This window comes from Aureobasidium namibiae (genome assembly GCF_000721765.1).
Source record: "Aureobasidium namibiae CBS 147.97 unplaced genomic scaffold scaffold_9, whole genome shotgun sequence".
Lineage (NCBI taxonomy): Eukaryota > Fungi > Ascomycota > Dothideomycetes > Dothideales > Saccotheciaceae > Aureobasidium > Aureobasidium namibiae.
Window position 1 is genome coordinate 477,456 of NW_013581200.1, and position 14,819 is coordinate 492,274.

A 14,819-nucleotide genomic window follows, 5' to 3' on the forward strand; every position below is an offset into this window, starting at 1 on the left:
AGTCTGACTCAGTGCTTCGCACCCACCCGAATTACAATCTTTCCATGGGTATGACCACCTCTCAACTTTGCATACGCTTCTGCGGCATCCTGCAAAGGATAGGTCGAGTCGATGACGGCCTTGATCTTGCCTTGAGCCATCCATCTTCCAAGCTGCACCAGATCATCGCGATTTGTTCCGAGCAAAGCGTGAACTTGCACCGACTTGCGTCTGCCACCGCCCAAGAAGGTCGGGAGCGTACGTGCCGCGAGTGAGGAGATGTCGTTCTTGCTGCCGATCGAGATGAATTTGCCTTGGGGATTGAGATACAGATGTGATTCGTTGTAGAGATCCGCAGGTGTACCGACGTCGTCTACTAGCAGGTCAAACGGTTCGGTCTTTCCACTCTCGATCAGTTCGGCAATCAAGTCTGTTTTTGTGTAGTCGAAGACTTCGTCTGCACCCAGCTCCTTGCAGAGTTCGATGGCGGATGTTGAGCAGGATACGGTGACGTGACAGCCGAGAAGCTTTGCGATCTGGATTCCAAAAGTACCTGTGCCTGAACTGCCCCCATTGATGAAAACTCTGTCACCAGCCTGCACATTTGGAACGATACTACGATAAGCTGTTTCACCAGCTAGACCGATCGTGGCAGCGTCATCTGGGTTGACTCCCTCTGGAAGGGGTATACAGGTGCCGGGGTCGATATTGACCTGATAGACATGAGTTTTGGGCCATTGCCGTTGGTCTTGGAAACTTACGTATTGAGCGAGTGTGCCCGAGGATGTGGGCCTGGTGAGTCGTCCATATACAAGTTCGCCAATGCTCAAGCTGTCGATGGTAGAGCCGGTTGACTTTATTCTTCCACAGTAGTCCATACCGGGTATCGTGGCGGAAGACGTGAAAGAATAGGTCAGGGCCTTTCCAATGACAGGAGTCTCGGGCATCTTCCAATCCAGTGGGTTGATGGAAGCAGAAATCACTTCGACCATGATGTGATCGCCGCGCTGCATCTGCTCATCGTGTTGCGGGGCCAAGGCTTGTTCGGTATAGGTGAGGTTCTTCTCGAGGCCACCCTGGACAGAGGTGTACTGTACAGCTCGCATTCGCTGGGCCATATTGAAGGATTGAGTGTACTATTGTGAAAGAGATCAGGGAGTTGGATTTTTTTGATATGCAGGTCCAGCGGGACAGGAAGCGCCGAAGCATGTTGGACTCCAGCAGACGTCATGGTTCAACGGTTTCTCTTGTCTCAGCGCTGCCACGTACGAAGATCAGCAAGCCATGGGACATGTGAATCACAGCTGCTCGGTGATGAGCGACGCCAGATAGTCAATTACGGCAAAGACTGGCGTGCAGGCTTGCAAGACTTAGCTGAAAGGGCACGTTCTGATCAGAGAGCTGCGCGTGGCTGCGGAGCAATGTCCAGCAGCCAACGGAAGTGTGAAGCCGTGTGCTGGCTACTCACCCAGAGATACGAAGTCGGTTGATATCAATCATGGTCCTACAGAATTCGAGCATAGGTAACAACAGCGGTAGCTCGATGCGGATTGCGAAGATTTGTCGGCCCCTATGTCTGTCGTGATAGAGAGATTGGAGATGACTGAGGTACTGAGGCACCGAGGCAGCTCGGGGGAGACTGCGGAACACCGCTTGGTCCAAGCTTGACTACTACCCCAGATCTGCGAAGAGTTTCTTGAGCCTTGCCGTTGGTCAGTCTGGAAAATTTCCCAAGTCTGCATCGGCTTCTTGTGTCGACACATATTATACTCACCATGGCCGACGATGGAATGCTTCTCAACTTCGCGGTTGGTGACCAACCGTGGGCTCCCAAGACTACCGCATACAAGGGCGGTCGCTGGAAGGATCGTTTGACCGCAAAAAAGGCCTTGCAATACGGCCAGAACAAGAGCAATCCAGACTACAAGAAGGAAAATGATGCAAGAAATGATGTGCGATCAGGCTCCAACTCGGAACCTCGTCCCTTCAAGCGCCAAAAGACCGACACTGGCGAATACAAGCCTACACATACCACCGGCCGCACCGGCCCAAGGGACAGCAACAACCCTCCCAGACAACGCCCCAAGGAGGTCATCTCCTCTCTGTTCACATACAACCCTACTGCCACAACCGCTCCTGTTGAAGAAGACGAAGAGGCAGACGATGCCGAACCTATACAGCCTTCCAACGCCCCCCTAAGCTCCGAACTCGACACTTTCACCTCCTTGGGCCTGTCACCGAACGTCGCTCGCCACCTGCTCGAGAAGATGGGAATCAAGGCTCCTACAGCTATTCAAGCAAAGGCTGTTGCACAACTGGTAAAGGACGACTCGGACGCTTTCATCCAAGCAGAGACTGGTTCCGGTAAAACATTGGCCTACCTTCTTCCCATTGTACAACGCTTGGTCACCATGTCCGAGACTGCGAGGAAAGAAAACGGTGGTACTGGTGGTCTCAATCGAGACTCTGGACTGTTTGCCATCATCCTGGCCCCTACGCGAGAACTCAGCAAGCAGATCTCTACTGTTCTTGAGTCATTACTGGGAGCCGCCCACTGGATCGTCGCTGGTACCGTTATTGGTGGAGAGAAGAAACAATCCGAGAAGGCGAGACTGAGAAAAGGCCTGAACATCCTGGTAGCAACACCTGGTCGTCTGGTCGATCACCTGGAACACACTGAGAGACTGGATGTCAGTAATGTAAGATGGCTAGTGCTGGATGAAGGTGATCGCTTGATGGAGCTTGGTTTCGAAAACGACATTCAGAAAATCGTCTCCCTGATGAATCTGCGTATGCGCAAGGTGCAGCAAACACCAATCCCGGGATTGCCTGAGAAGAGAACGACTGTCTTGTGTTCTGCTACCATCAAGATGGACGTCGAAAGATTGGGCAACATCACTCTGAAGGAGGCCGTATCAATCTCTGCCGAGAAGCCTAGGAGTGCCGAAGATGCAGAAAAGAGTGGCCATGCCTTCTCGGCGCCCGCCCAGTTGAAGCAATCATATGCTGTCGTACCCGCCAAGCTAAGACTGGTAACACTTGCCGCCATTCTCCGGCGATCATTTACTAGGAAGGGATCGGTCATGAAGACTATCGTGTTCATGTCATGCGCCGACTCTGTTGATTTCCACTTCGAAGTTCTGACGCGTGGCGGAGAGAAGAAGATTACTGGATCTGAAGCCAAGGAGGAAAGGAAAAAGAACCCCGAGTTATCCGAACTGGACAAGATGAATCCTATCACGACTACTGCGAGAAAGGAGAAAGAGAAGGAACTGTCAAACTACGAAAAGAAGCTAGCTCCTGGAAAGATCAGACAAGGAGGTTCGATTGACGACGCATGCACCGAGGCCATCTCACCCATCATCTCGGGCAAGGACAACGATGTCTCCATTTTCCGTATGCACGGTTCGCTTCCTCAAAACATTCGTACTTCTACACTCAAGGCCTTCACCAACAACAAGGATGCTTCGGTCATGATTTGTACTGATGTTGCCTCTCGTGGTCTGGATCTTCCCAACGTCGACTTTGTCATCGAATACGATCCGGCATTCAGCAAAGATGACCACCTCCATCGTATTGGACGTACCGCTCGTGCAGGACGTGACGGGAGAGCCTTGATCTTCCTCCAACCCGGCAACGAGGAAGGTTATGTCGACATTCTGAAAGAAGGCCGAAGAGACGCAGGACATGGTCTCACTCGGCACGACGCTGTTGAGCTGTTGAAGAAGGGTCTGACGCCAACTTCGGGCACAGTGTCTTCCGGCCGCGAGTGGGAAGAGAAGGCAACAGACTGGCAACTTGATGTCGAGAGATGGGCTCTCGAGACTCCGAAACATCTCGAGCAGGCTCGTCGCGCATATCAGAGTCACATCAGAGCTTACGCTACCCATGTGGCAGCAGAGAGAGGGATTTTCAACATCAAGACCCTTCACCTCGGTCACTTGGCGAAGGCGTTCGCGCTTAGAGACAAGCCTGGTAGCATCAAGGTCCCAGGTCTACGTCCAGGCAAAGAAGACGCCAAGAAGTCCAAAGACTCTCGTCACAAAGCTAATGTCAAGGGTGCAAAGAGCTCTGGCGAAAAGAGATCTGCACCTGATGGTGACGATGGTCCCCAGGTGACTGATGCTCAGGAAGCAGCCAGAATCATGCGGGCAAAGACAAAGGCCATGATGGGTGGCGGTGCTTCGGAGTTCAACTTGGGCTAAGTGCTAGTTTCTTTCCTTCCTCTTCATCAATAGATATCCCATAGCGAAACCTTTCCATCTTTTGAACCAGCAGCTATCCAGTGCGTTGTTTGAGCTCTGGTCTCTCGCCTCTGTCCAACTGTTTGAAGTGTTGTAGAAGCTTGTTCGTCCCCGGAATGTTTGTTTTCGCTTTCGAAAGTTTCGGTCTGTTGCGAGGACAGATCTGCAAATGCGAGGGCATAGCAGCCTTGCTTGTGCCACTTCAGCACAGCGAGTTCACGCATCGTCTTTGCTGAATAGACACGCACACACCCATCCCATCCAGCTGTGGCGAAGATCTTGTCATCGGACCTAACATGAAGGGACTGCTGGCCAGAGTGCTTGGTTTCAGTTGTCTTGATGGGCCGAGATGCTGTCAGGTCCGTGAGAGAGTGGCTAGCGATGGTAGCGTCTGCAGCAGATGTGTAGTATTTTCGAAGAGATTTCGCGACATCTAGCGAGAGTATCGGCTGAGTGTGACTCTTGGTAGTAGAGAGCAAAACCCATTGTTGTTGGACATGGTCGAATCGCCACAAGCAACAATGGCCACCTTCATAGCCTGCTATCGATATGAGTTGTCCGTCCTGGATTAATATCTTGACGCACATAGCCATGCCTGCATGCAACGTCAGTCACAATCAAGAGAAAGAACAAAGTGGCAAGAACTTACCTAGCTTAGTGGTCCTTGGAGGGCAGACCGTAGTGAGCTTTGCTTTCGAGGGCAAGGAATAGACGTCAATGTCACCTTCCGTGTCTCCTGGGACAGCAACAAGTAGGGTGGTATCAACGACTTCGATGGACAGTTGGGCAGCCTCTGATGGAGAGGCCTCGCAGGCAGAAAATGAACAGAAGTTGAGAGTGTTCACCGAGATGGTATGCAGCAGCCATGGCTCATGGCGAGGTGTGACAGGATCTTCTATGGGTAGAACAATAGAAAAGGTGGACTCATCCGAAGCTTTCAGCTGCCAGACACGCAACTTACTGTCCCTCCCATGTCTTGTAGTCCTCATTAGCACAGTAGCAACGAAAGATAACGACATGTGCCTGTGACTCACGTAATCAGCCTGTCATCTGTCCAAGTCGACACGGCTAGAATAGCAGCAGAATGACCCCTCCATACAGCGACAGGTCGCTTGGAAGCAAGATTCCACAGGACGAGCCAGCCTTCGGCGTCACCAGTCAATAGGCGGGTGTTATGGCGTACAAAGCAAACACTGTGAATTTGTGCATTGTGACCTCTGAGCACATAGGATGGCTGTGCAGGAGGCAGAGCAGCAGCCTGTAGGAGAGCCATGTGCAGACCGAGGTGGGCTTCAGAAGGGTTTCAGGTACAGATCATGAGGGGTGGTTGGTACAAAGTGACAGGTGACAGCGGGAAGGCGCTCGCGAGCAGGCTCGGATTGCCAACTGGGCCAGCTAAAGGTCCGTTCTGCACAAGCGGCCGAGAAGAGCCAGCAAGCTGGCGTTTTGGAGGAGAGGGTTCCTACGTCCAAGCAATGACTAGGCAGACTGCATGAGCAGACAAGTCGAGTAGGCAGTATCACAATTGAAATACTTGGATATATGCATACAAGAGGGGAGCGAGTCACGAAAAGGAAGGTGCTCCATAGCGGCAGAGAAGATTGGGAAGGAGCAATGCAGCCGGGTGGTCCAAGCGCGTGAACAAGGCATGCGCAGACGTGCTTCGTCGGCAGCGACTTCCGCCTTTGCGTCGCGCTTTTGAGTTCATCATCACCTTTATGGTCTGCTTCCATCTCGTTTGACCCAATCGACTTCATAGCGGGCGCCGTGGTGCGAACAGTACCGGCCAGTTGACGCGACTTGATCGAGTAGGAAAACTACGCGTCTGCCTTCGCCCAGGACAAGGTCGCCAACTGCTTCCCGCTCGGCTCGACGACTCGACTCAGCGACGCTCACGACCAGCCGACCGAGTCCAGCTCCGGCTCCAATCCCAGCTCCAGCTGGTAGGCGATAAGACCACTCTACTTTCATGACTGCGCCAACAGGCAATGGCGATGTGCCTGTGCCGGATGCAGCAGCGGCCGTCGTGTCCAAACCAAAGCGCGTCCGCACCGGATGCTTGACGTGTCGCGAGCGCCATCTCAAGTGCGACGAGGGGGCTCCCATCTGCCAGAATTGTCGCAAGTCGAACCGCCAGTGCAAACGCGGTCTGCGCCTCAACTTCATCGACACCAACTGCCAAGGTCCGCCGCAGAAAGCGCCCACCCTAGAATGGAAGGTGGACTTCATGGACGAGTCCCGCGACATTGCTTCCGAGTATGTCGGAGGTCTGGAAAAGTACGGTGCAAAGGATGCGCGTCCTTCACGGCCCTCGATCGTCCAGCCGCAGTTGCAACCTACCGACATGACTGGAATGCCCATGTTTGAATACAATCCAGCTGCCGTGGCCCACGCACATGCCCAGGCTCAGGCTCAGGCACATGCTCAAGCACAACATGCTCACGCACAGGCTCAAGCCCAGGCGCAGGCTCACGCACATGCACAGGCTCAAGCACATGCCCAAGCTCAAGCGCAAGCTCATGCTCAGGCGCAAGCTCACGCTCAGGCACAGGCTCAAGGAAATCCTCCGTCTGCTCCAAACATGTCGTATCAACCATTACCTCCGATCCAAGGCATACTTCCCGAGTCATATCCCTCGACCGAAGATCACAAGTACGACGCATACAACACATCCGCCCACGCCACCCAGGATTCCCCTTTTTCAAATCAGCAGAGAAACTCGATATCAGCATACAGTCAACAACAAGACCAAGACGACGTTGCTGAGGGAAGGCGCGAATTTCTCACTACACAAGAAGAGACGCTATTCATGCAGGTCTTTGTCGAAGAGGTGGGTCTTTGGATGGATAGCATGGACCCCATGAAACATGTAAGTACCTCTTGCGGATCTCGACTTCTAAGCAACGCCTAATCGTTCCCAGTTCTCACGCTTGCTACCGTTCCATTCGTTAGGCGAGCCTATGCTCCTGAATGCATTCCTGGCCTGTGGTGCCCGGCATCTAGTGCTTGTCAACTCTGCTTACAGTGAAGAGAAGGCTCTGCACTATTACGACACTGCAACAAGATATCTGCTCAAGAACCTCCAGAACCCTAACCGCGATACCATTGTGTGTGCTACCACCGCCGTCATCTTGAACGTTTATGAGATCATGAGTGAGCGCGCCTTGCAGAGGATGAATCATATCGCAGGCGCTCGCGCTCTTATCAAAGAATGCGGGTGGAATGCGCGCTCTCAAGGTATTGGTGCCGCCTGTTTCTGGCTCAACGTTGGACTTGAAGTTCTGAGTTGCCTGCATTTCAATTGGCAAGTTGCTTGGGACCCTGATGACTGGGGTATTGACATGGACTTCAACCGCGAGATCCACAACGGCCGAGAAGAAATCTGGACTCATCGTATGTTATACATCGTTGCGAAGGTCGCGAACTTTAGGGCCACCATTCCCAGACATCAGGAACCGGACCAGCGCGACGAGGAAATGCGCCGACAGAACCGCTACGGTGAATGGCAAAAGCTCAAGTCGTGGACAGATGCTTGGAACGACAACATACCTCGCACCATGCATCCCATGGCCTATCTCTACCCTCAACACACGTCTTCCAAATCTTGTTTCCCCGAGGTGTGGTTAATTAAGCGTACAACCATTGTCGCTCGTCTATTCTACCACACTGTCATGGTCCTTCTTTCACAGATACACCCTTACTTTGGCCTTGATAATCCCGAGATGCACGACATGCAGCATCGCCATTCGCAAATGATTTGTGGCATTACTGCTCATGTCAAGGACAGGTAAGCAAATTTCCCACTAGTATTAAACCAGCCTTTGTGCTAATCAAACTCGTAGGGGAGTCGCTAGTGTAGCTATCCGTTCCTTGGCCCATGCCGCTGAGTGCTTGACCGACAGACGTGAGCAGGAAGAAGTGCTCCAAATCTTCCAGAAAATCAACAAGGAGACAGGGTGGCGTATTGCATTCGTCTTCAAGGAACTCAAGGAGAAATGGGGCTGGCAAGACGAACCACAGCCGCCTGCCCAACCTATTGCTTCTGTTCACTCCACATCGCTGCTTACGAGTCCTGTGCCAATGCAACAACCATACGGACAGTATTCGACCGCCATCACACCCGTCGCTGCGCCTGCACCTGCACCGGCCCCAGCGCCTTCTCGACGACCACCAGCTGGTATGGTCAACCCCATGTTTGCTAACGCTGATTTCACCATGCCATCGCATCCTTACCAAAACGTCTATGTGGCACCAAACCCCGTCACCAATCAATCTGCACTGTATTATCAGGCCTAGTTCTCGACGTCTCGTGTGGGAGAAGTCTAGGCGCTCTCCATGTTGGTTTGGATTGCGTGTTGATACCCACATCTGCCTCTAATTGTGTCTTTTCATAACCGTTCTGCACGATTGTTGCCGAAGATTGCGTAATGTCTTGCTGATGGTTGTTTTGCTGGAAGAATGGTGCAAAAAGCATCTGAATCATGTCTGACGAAAGAAAAAGTAGGGATGACTTGGTTCGTTCATGCGGCGTTTTCTCTGTGGTGCATTAGTGATATTCGTCTTCTCGCTCGTCGGCTGCTTTTCGCTGATTGCAAACTCCTTGCTCGATTAATAGACCATATATATACCCTTGATGTCTTTCTCCAAAAGTATGTTGTCTAAATTGGTTGCAGCCATGGCTCCTCGAACTTGGGACAAACAATACCGTTTGATCTTCATAAGCAAGGACTGTCAGACCCTTGCATCATCTCAGCAAGTCATTGTAACTCCATCAATGTTAATCAAGCTCTTTAGGTCGTGTACCATTGGTCAAGTCTGATGCGAATTTCACGTTGCTTGGTCCTGGCATTTAGCGACGTCCAAACAAGCCAAACAAGCTGCTTCCTCCAGCACCTCCTTCACCATGACGCTTGGCCTCGGTCTCGATCCAATTGATCAAAAACTGCCTGTTCTTCATGTCATCCACCTTGTGAACTTTGGTCTCCAGTTGTGCCTCCTGTCTATCGAAGGCCAGCAACGTAGGTAATGAATTGACCTGTATCATTGTCAGTACAATCGATCTACCCTTGCTAGTAAATGACAGATCAAACTGACCTGATATCTAAGGGCCAGCCCGCCCAGAGTTGGCGAATCGAGCTCAATCTCGGCATAAGAAACACCACCTTGAGCCTCCCCAACGCCTTCGTTGATGAGCTCTTTGAGTAGTGGTGAGATGACTTTGCAGGATGGGCACCATGATGCGGACCAGAGGGTAATGAGAGGAATACGGCTGCTCGCCGAAAGCAAGTTTAGGGTTTCGAATTCATCTTCGTATCGTACGCTGTTCTTCAGTTAGATACTCCGCGTTGTAGTAGATGGAGTCTGGGATCAATGTTTACGAGTTGTAGAGACGATTCTTTGCTGCCTTCTTGGGTGCTGTGGCTGTGTATGAACGGGTGAAGGATTGGATGTAGCTTCGTGGTAGGGTCGCCACGAATCGCGATCTCGTTAGCGGTGCAGCTACCATATTGCGTGGGTGGATCAATTTGAGTATATTGGTATGTAGAACTGGGTGCTGAACAAGATGTAAATCATGGAGATGCTCAAAGTCGTGGTACCTTGCAGCAGGAAAAACACCGACGTCATAGGACATTCCCCCGCAATCAATTCCTTCCCTTTTGAGCCGCTGATGCTCCCTTGTCAGCAGCTCGGTGTGTTTCACGCCGAGCAAGAGGCTTGCACCCTCGAGGCTTGTTCGTATGTATGAAGATCTTGTCTCTTCGCAAGCACTTCTCCGCAAGGGATCTACGAGAATGCTGCAGAATGGCATTCGAAATGATTGGAGCAAAAATTACATCTCCTCGTGTGAGCCGTCCTCTGTGAGGAGTCGCAGCAGATTCGAAGTATATAATAAGTACAAAGCAGTTCCTGAGAATAGCTGACACAACTTACCTCGTCTCTTGTTCCTACTAAGATGATCGCCATCAGGTTCTGGAGAGCTCTTGCACTCATCCCTTTGTTGACATCTGCTGCACTTGGTGGAGGAGGAGGCGTCCATTACTCAAAACTCGGCAACCGACCTCAATGCACCGTCCTCGCCAATGGAGGTACCACCAACGATGTCCCCAACATCCTCAAAGCATTTGATAAATGTGGTTATGGAGGCGACATTATATTTCCTCAAGGGCAGAATTACTACATCGCTTCAAAGCTCAATCCTATCGTTGAAGACGTGAATATCAATTGGGGAGGCATCTGGACTGTAAGCGATATACTGCATGGGTGATGGAAAGGATGAAGTGCTGATAAGATACTAGTTTTCTCCTGATATCGACTATTGGAGACAGAATAGTTCTACCTATCCAATTGCGTTCCAGAACCACGCTGCTTCGTTCATCCTGACCGGCGACCATATACGCATCAATGGGTATGGAACAGGAGGAATACACGGAAATGGTGATATCTGGTGACTTTCACTGTGCTGAAGTGCTCAAGTTGTTTTGCTCATTTCGAAACAGGTACACGGCAGAAGCAGGACACACCTTGCCTGGGCGACCAATGCCGTTCGTCCTCTGGAACGTCTCGGACGTGACGCTGAAGAAATTCTTCGTCATCGACCCGCCACTCTGGTCGTTCAACATAATGAATGGTACAGATGTATGGGTGGACGAGTTATACTGTAACGCGACTGCAACAAAAGCCAATGCAAGTCAGAACTGGGTGCAAAACACAGATGGATTTGGTGAGAGTGAAAAGGTTTTGTAAGTACAAGAGATCGTGCTGACTTTGCTGAAGATACAATGGACTCGAAGAACATTCGTCTGACGAATTTTGTCTATCAAGGTGAGTGCCCAAGAGATTTGGCCAGCTCATGCAGCAGTCGGCGTGGCTAACTGTAATATAACCTTCAGGGGGTGATGACTGCATCGCGATCAAACCCAGGTCTTCCAACATTTTTGTCCAGAACGCTACCTGCAGAGGTGGAAATGGTATGGCCATTGGCAGTGTGGGACAATACCTCGAGGACAACACGGTCGAGAACGTGGTCGTGGACGATGTGAAGGTAAGTCGCGAGTTCGTGGAGCGGAACAAGGAAGCGACTAAATTTAAGCTAGATCATTCGATGGAACGAAGACATGCATGGCTCGGTGCTGATCAAGACGTGGGTTGGAGCCTTGGTTCCACAAGATCCATCGGCGAATGGCTTCTATGAAAACGCCGGACAACCACGAGGAGGAGGGTGGGGATCTGTCCGCAACGTTGTCTTCTCAAACTTCCAAGTCGAGGGCGCAGATGCAGGGCCGACCATCAGTCAGAACTCTGGCGACAATGGCAGCTACGCAGGGACGAGCTTGATGGATGTGAGTAACATTGCTTTCGCCAATTTCACGGGTTGGCTGTCGGGCAAAGAGTCGAAGAACCGCACAGCGAGCGTCAGTTGCTCGAAGGTACACCCGTGCTTCAACATCAGTTTCGACAATGTCACGCTGACGACGGCGGAGAGGTCGACGAGCACAGGGACTGGCAGTTGTAGCTATGTCTCGGCTGGAGGAGTGCATGGCCTGTCGGGAAGTGGTTGCTCGTAGACATTGGCGGAGCGTCCAGCATAGTGTATATGCTGAGGCTATCCCATACGGAATTTTTACAAAGACTTGTCGCTCGAGTCTGCGTCTTGTGCGTTGTGTCGGTTTCGCAATGTCTGGATGATGATTGTGGGATTTTGGCGTTGCTCGTGAGGCTTGAAGCCCATGACTTGGCCTATGAGACCGCTGGGCTTGGGTACAGGGCATTCGCGCTTGGGACGGCCCATGTCGTTGATGTTGGTGGTATCGTCGTCGTCTGGTCGGTCGGAGTCGAGAGGCGCAGCGGACTGCTTGCGGCGTCTGCGGCGTCGGGGCTCGCCATCTGGTGAAGCAGCACTATCGGCCAGCTGCGTCTTGTCGACGGGACATGGGAGGACGTGAGGAGCTGCAACAACAGCAAAGCAGATGGCGAGGCAGCCGCTGAAGAGCGACATGGTGGACCGCGAACGCGGGTGAAGGTGGGCGACCATTGTGGGTTCACCGGTAGGCCTTGTGGTATCTACACCGCGAGTGTGAAACGATTGGCTTGGCGACAGAGATGCTGAGCGGCTCTGCTTGCCAGACTAGACTGAAGACGACGAGTCTGGACGCTGTTGGTGTTGCAGCTGCTGCTGGACAAAACTTGAAGCGCTGTGCTGTCTTGACTTCCGGTGCAACTGGCCAATCACGCGTCGCCATTTGCGGAGCCGCTCGCTCCGCCGCAACACCTGGCCAGCCCCAACCTTCTTCACTCTCATACCTGATTGCTCGTCTATCGAGCCTGTCAAGACAACATCTATGTACGAGATTCACCGTCATGTGCCCGGTATTACTCTGGAAAGTGTGCGCAAAACAAGTCATGTTGAACCTGCATGGCAGACTATGCTCTACTGACTTCGGGGAGACATTCAAGCGTCGGCAAGACACTATTAATGACATTATGGACAAGGATCAGAAAGGAAAGCTTGGCTTTATTCTGGATATCGAGTGCCCTGGTGGATACTGACAACCGACTAACTAACTAATCATAAAGGATCGTATGGTCATATTACACGGATAATATTCTCGCCTCTACTTTAGAGGTCAACCATTCTCTCGACGTAAGGCTCGAAGCGGGCCTTGAACTCCTCGAGGCTAAGCTCCTTCTCAGATCCGAACCAGTTGGTGCTTCTGAGCTTAGCGCTACCAAGCTTCTTTGGAGGAATCAAGACGTCGCTGACGACCTGAATCACTCCATCTGAGGCGATGCCATCCTGCACGCTGACGCGAGAGAAGGCGTTAACCTTGATATCAATCAAACCGCCATATCTTCCTACGTCGACCGACAACGAGTGATCCTCCAGGGCGGTAGGAAGGTCAACATGCCAGTGACCCTTAGGGATGCCATCATGTCCCTCGGCCTTGATGAATGCATCACTGTACAGAACATTGTCGGGAACAGTCTACATTCAGTCAGCATCGTCAGGTAAGCTTCACAGATCTGGTTTACTTACGTGGTAGAGGATCAAGGCCTTGAGATACTTGCGGCCGTACTCGCTGAACAGGAATCCGTTGATCTTGGGGCCGAGCTTCTGGAAGGCGAAGTTGGAAGGAGCGAACAAAGTACCGCTGGGGTGATCGGTGCTGTTGTAAGCGTCAAGGAGACCAGTCTTGCCAAGAGCCAACTCGAAGGTGGAGAACTCGGAAGGCAGGAGGTCAATGATCTTGAAGGCTCTGGGAGGAGGAATGAGGAGGCTGTCGACTCCGTGGATGACTCCGTTGGTACCGAAAATGTTGACGGCAACGATGCGAGAGTAGAAGTTGATGGTCAGGCCTCTGAGACCGAGGTGGACGCTGAGTCTCTGAGCAGCCTTTCCAGGCAAGTTCTCACCCTCCATGAGAGTAGGGATGGTGTGGGTGATTAGAACTCTGCCAGCAGGATAGAAGTCGTCACTGATGTGATACTCGATGAACTTCTTGATCATTTCCTTTGATGGCTTGTGGTGGGGATGGTGGTCAGGGAATGCAGTATCCTTTGGAGCGAACACAGTCAAGTTTCCAGATTTGGTGGAGTTAAGCTTCTCGACCAGGTCGGGGTATTCGCTGATGAGCTTAGAGAACTTCTCAGTGTACTTGGAAGAGCTAAGCAATTGCCAGACGGTCTCGTTAGGCTTGTGGCCGTGGTGGGGACCACCGTGGTGAGGGTCGTCCCCGTGGTGAGGAGGGTGGGGGTGCTCATGGCTGTCCAGAGCATCGTATGCACTGTTGGCAGCAGACTCGAACCATGACTTGGCATCAAAAGCAGTCTCTTGGAACTTGGTCGTCATTGCGTTTCCAATGTCCGAAGCAGAGCTGAAGGCCTCATCGAGAGCATGCTTGGCATTGTTTGACGCCTCCTTGATGCCCTTCTCGGCTTCAGCAAAGTCGTTCTTCAGCTCAGAGAGAACCTGCTCCGACCAGGCTCCCTGGTTTGCACGAGCGTGGGTTGTGTCATCGATGGAGAGTTCGCTGAAGACTTGCTCGTTGGGAACAACAAATGCAGCGCTCAAAGCAGCCAGAGGAAGGATGTGTGAGAACCTCATGTTTGCTGGTGGGATGGAGAGCTTTCAAACAGCAGAGGTCTGGCTGCCTATTTAGCTACTTGCAGAGAAGGCGGAATGTCAGCGTAATAGGAGCCAAGCGATGACGAGATTTGACGTTCCCGTCTCCGCGCGGCTTGCATCCATCATCAGATGCTCCGGATCCCACGGGGTGACGGTCCCGAATACGCTGCTGCCATACGATCAACCGTATTTGAATGATGATGCTGAGAAATCCTCTTTATTCGGCTGCCTAGTGACTTTGCTTGAGATGTCCATCCTCCCTCAGAGTTGCCATCTGTGGCGATCAACCCCGCAGTCATACCTACCTACATATCATAGCTCTGAGCTTTTACTACAAGTAGGCATAACTACACTCTTAGATAATTATCGCAAGACCGAATTTGTCTCTTCCATTCCGAGGGCTATCAAACACCGCTCATGTGCTTGGTTCCCAAGACTTTCTCCCGCACAGTAGAGTTGGCAGGATCACTCGC

At 51.9% G+C, this 14,819-nt stretch overlaps 8 protein-coding genes across 8 annotated transcripts; 3 read left to right on the forward strand and 5 right to left on the reverse strand.

Moving 5' to 3' along the window:
• Nucleotides 1-8: 8 nt before the first annotated feature.
• Nucleotides 9-1,097, reverse strand: M436DRAFT_47211 (NAD(P)-binding protein; the record flags this gene model as incomplete). The annotated part of the gene is made up of 2 exons (XM_013571546.1): nucleotides 9-692; nucleotides 741-1,097. The coding sequence occupies 2 exons, from the start codon at nucleotides 1,095-1,097 to the stop codon at nucleotides 9-11; spliced, it is 1,041 nt and encodes a 346-aa protein (XP_013427000.1).
• A 657-nt stretch (nucleotides 1,098-1,754) lies between these two features.
• Nucleotides 1,755-4,184, forward strand: M436DRAFT_64081 (ATP-dependent RNA helicase dbp7; the record flags this gene model as incomplete). The annotated part of the gene is made up of 1 exon (XM_013571691.1): nucleotides 1,755-4,184. One exon carries the CDS (start codon nucleotides 1,755-1,757, stop codon nucleotides 4,182-4,184), a length of 2,430 nt encoding a protein of 809 aa, XP_013427145.1.
• Nucleotides 4,185-4,210: 26 nt separating this feature from the next.
• M436DRAFT_47629 (WD40 repeat-like protein) lies at nucleotides 4,211-5,496 on the reverse strand (the record flags this gene model as incomplete). The annotated part of the gene is made up of 3 exons (XM_013571621.1): nucleotides 4,211-4,818; nucleotides 4,873-5,198; nucleotides 5,258-5,496. 3 exons carry the CDS (start codon nucleotides 5,494-5,496, stop codon nucleotides 4,211-4,213), a joined length of 1,173 nt encoding a protein of 390 aa, XP_013427075.1.
• A 696-nt stretch (nucleotides 5,497-6,192) lies between these two features.
• On the forward strand, nucleotides 6,193-8,519 carry M436DRAFT_47316 (uncharacterized protein; the record flags this gene model as incomplete). The annotated part of the gene is made up of 4 exons (XM_013571570.1): nucleotides 6,193-6,606; nucleotides 6,691-7,092; nucleotides 7,145-8,010; nucleotides 8,066-8,519. The coding sequence occupies 4 exons, from the start codon at nucleotides 6,193-6,195 to the stop codon at nucleotides 8,517-8,519; spliced, it is 2,136 nt and encodes a 711-aa protein (XP_013427024.1).
• A 553-nt stretch (nucleotides 8,520-9,072) lies between these two features.
• On the reverse strand, nucleotides 9,073-9,729 carry M436DRAFT_47306 (uncharacterized protein; the record flags this gene model as incomplete). The annotated part of the gene is made up of 3 exons (XM_013571568.1): nucleotides 9,073-9,258; nucleotides 9,318-9,543; nucleotides 9,602-9,729. The coding sequence occupies 3 exons, from the start codon at nucleotides 9,727-9,729 to the stop codon at nucleotides 9,073-9,075; spliced, it is 540 nt and encodes a 179-aa protein (XP_013427022.1).
• Nucleotides 9,730-10,176: 447 nt separating this feature from the next.
• M436DRAFT_47384 (pectin lyase-like protein) lies at nucleotides 10,177-11,788 on the forward strand (the record flags this gene model as incomplete). Its single annotated transcript, XM_013571582.1, has 6 exons — nucleotides 10,177-10,464; nucleotides 10,520-10,668; nucleotides 10,721-10,944; nucleotides 10,998-11,045; nucleotides 11,114-11,265; nucleotides 11,318-11,788. The coding sequence occupies 6 exons, from the start codon at nucleotides 10,177-10,179 to the stop codon at nucleotides 11,786-11,788; spliced, it is 1,332 nt and encodes a 443-aa protein (XP_013427036.1).
• Nucleotides 11,789-11,844: 56 nt separating this feature from the next.
• On the reverse strand, nucleotides 11,845-12,255 carry M436DRAFT_73080 (uncharacterized protein; the record flags this gene model as incomplete). The annotated part of the gene is made up of 1 exon (XM_013571804.1): nucleotides 11,845-12,255. One exon carries the CDS (start codon nucleotides 12,253-12,255, stop codon nucleotides 11,845-11,847), a length of 411 nt encoding a protein of 136 aa, XP_013427258.1.
• A 585-nt stretch (nucleotides 12,256-12,840) lies between these two features.
• M436DRAFT_82190 (putative Stabilin-2) lies at nucleotides 12,841-14,325 on the reverse strand (the record flags this gene model as incomplete). The annotated part of the gene is made up of 2 exons (XM_013571805.1): nucleotides 12,841-13,206; nucleotides 13,258-14,325. The coding sequence occupies 2 exons, from the start codon at nucleotides 14,323-14,325 to the stop codon at nucleotides 12,841-12,843; spliced, it is 1,434 nt and encodes a 477-aa protein (XP_013427259.1).
• Between the last annotated feature and the right edge of the window lie 494 nt (nucleotides 14,326-14,819).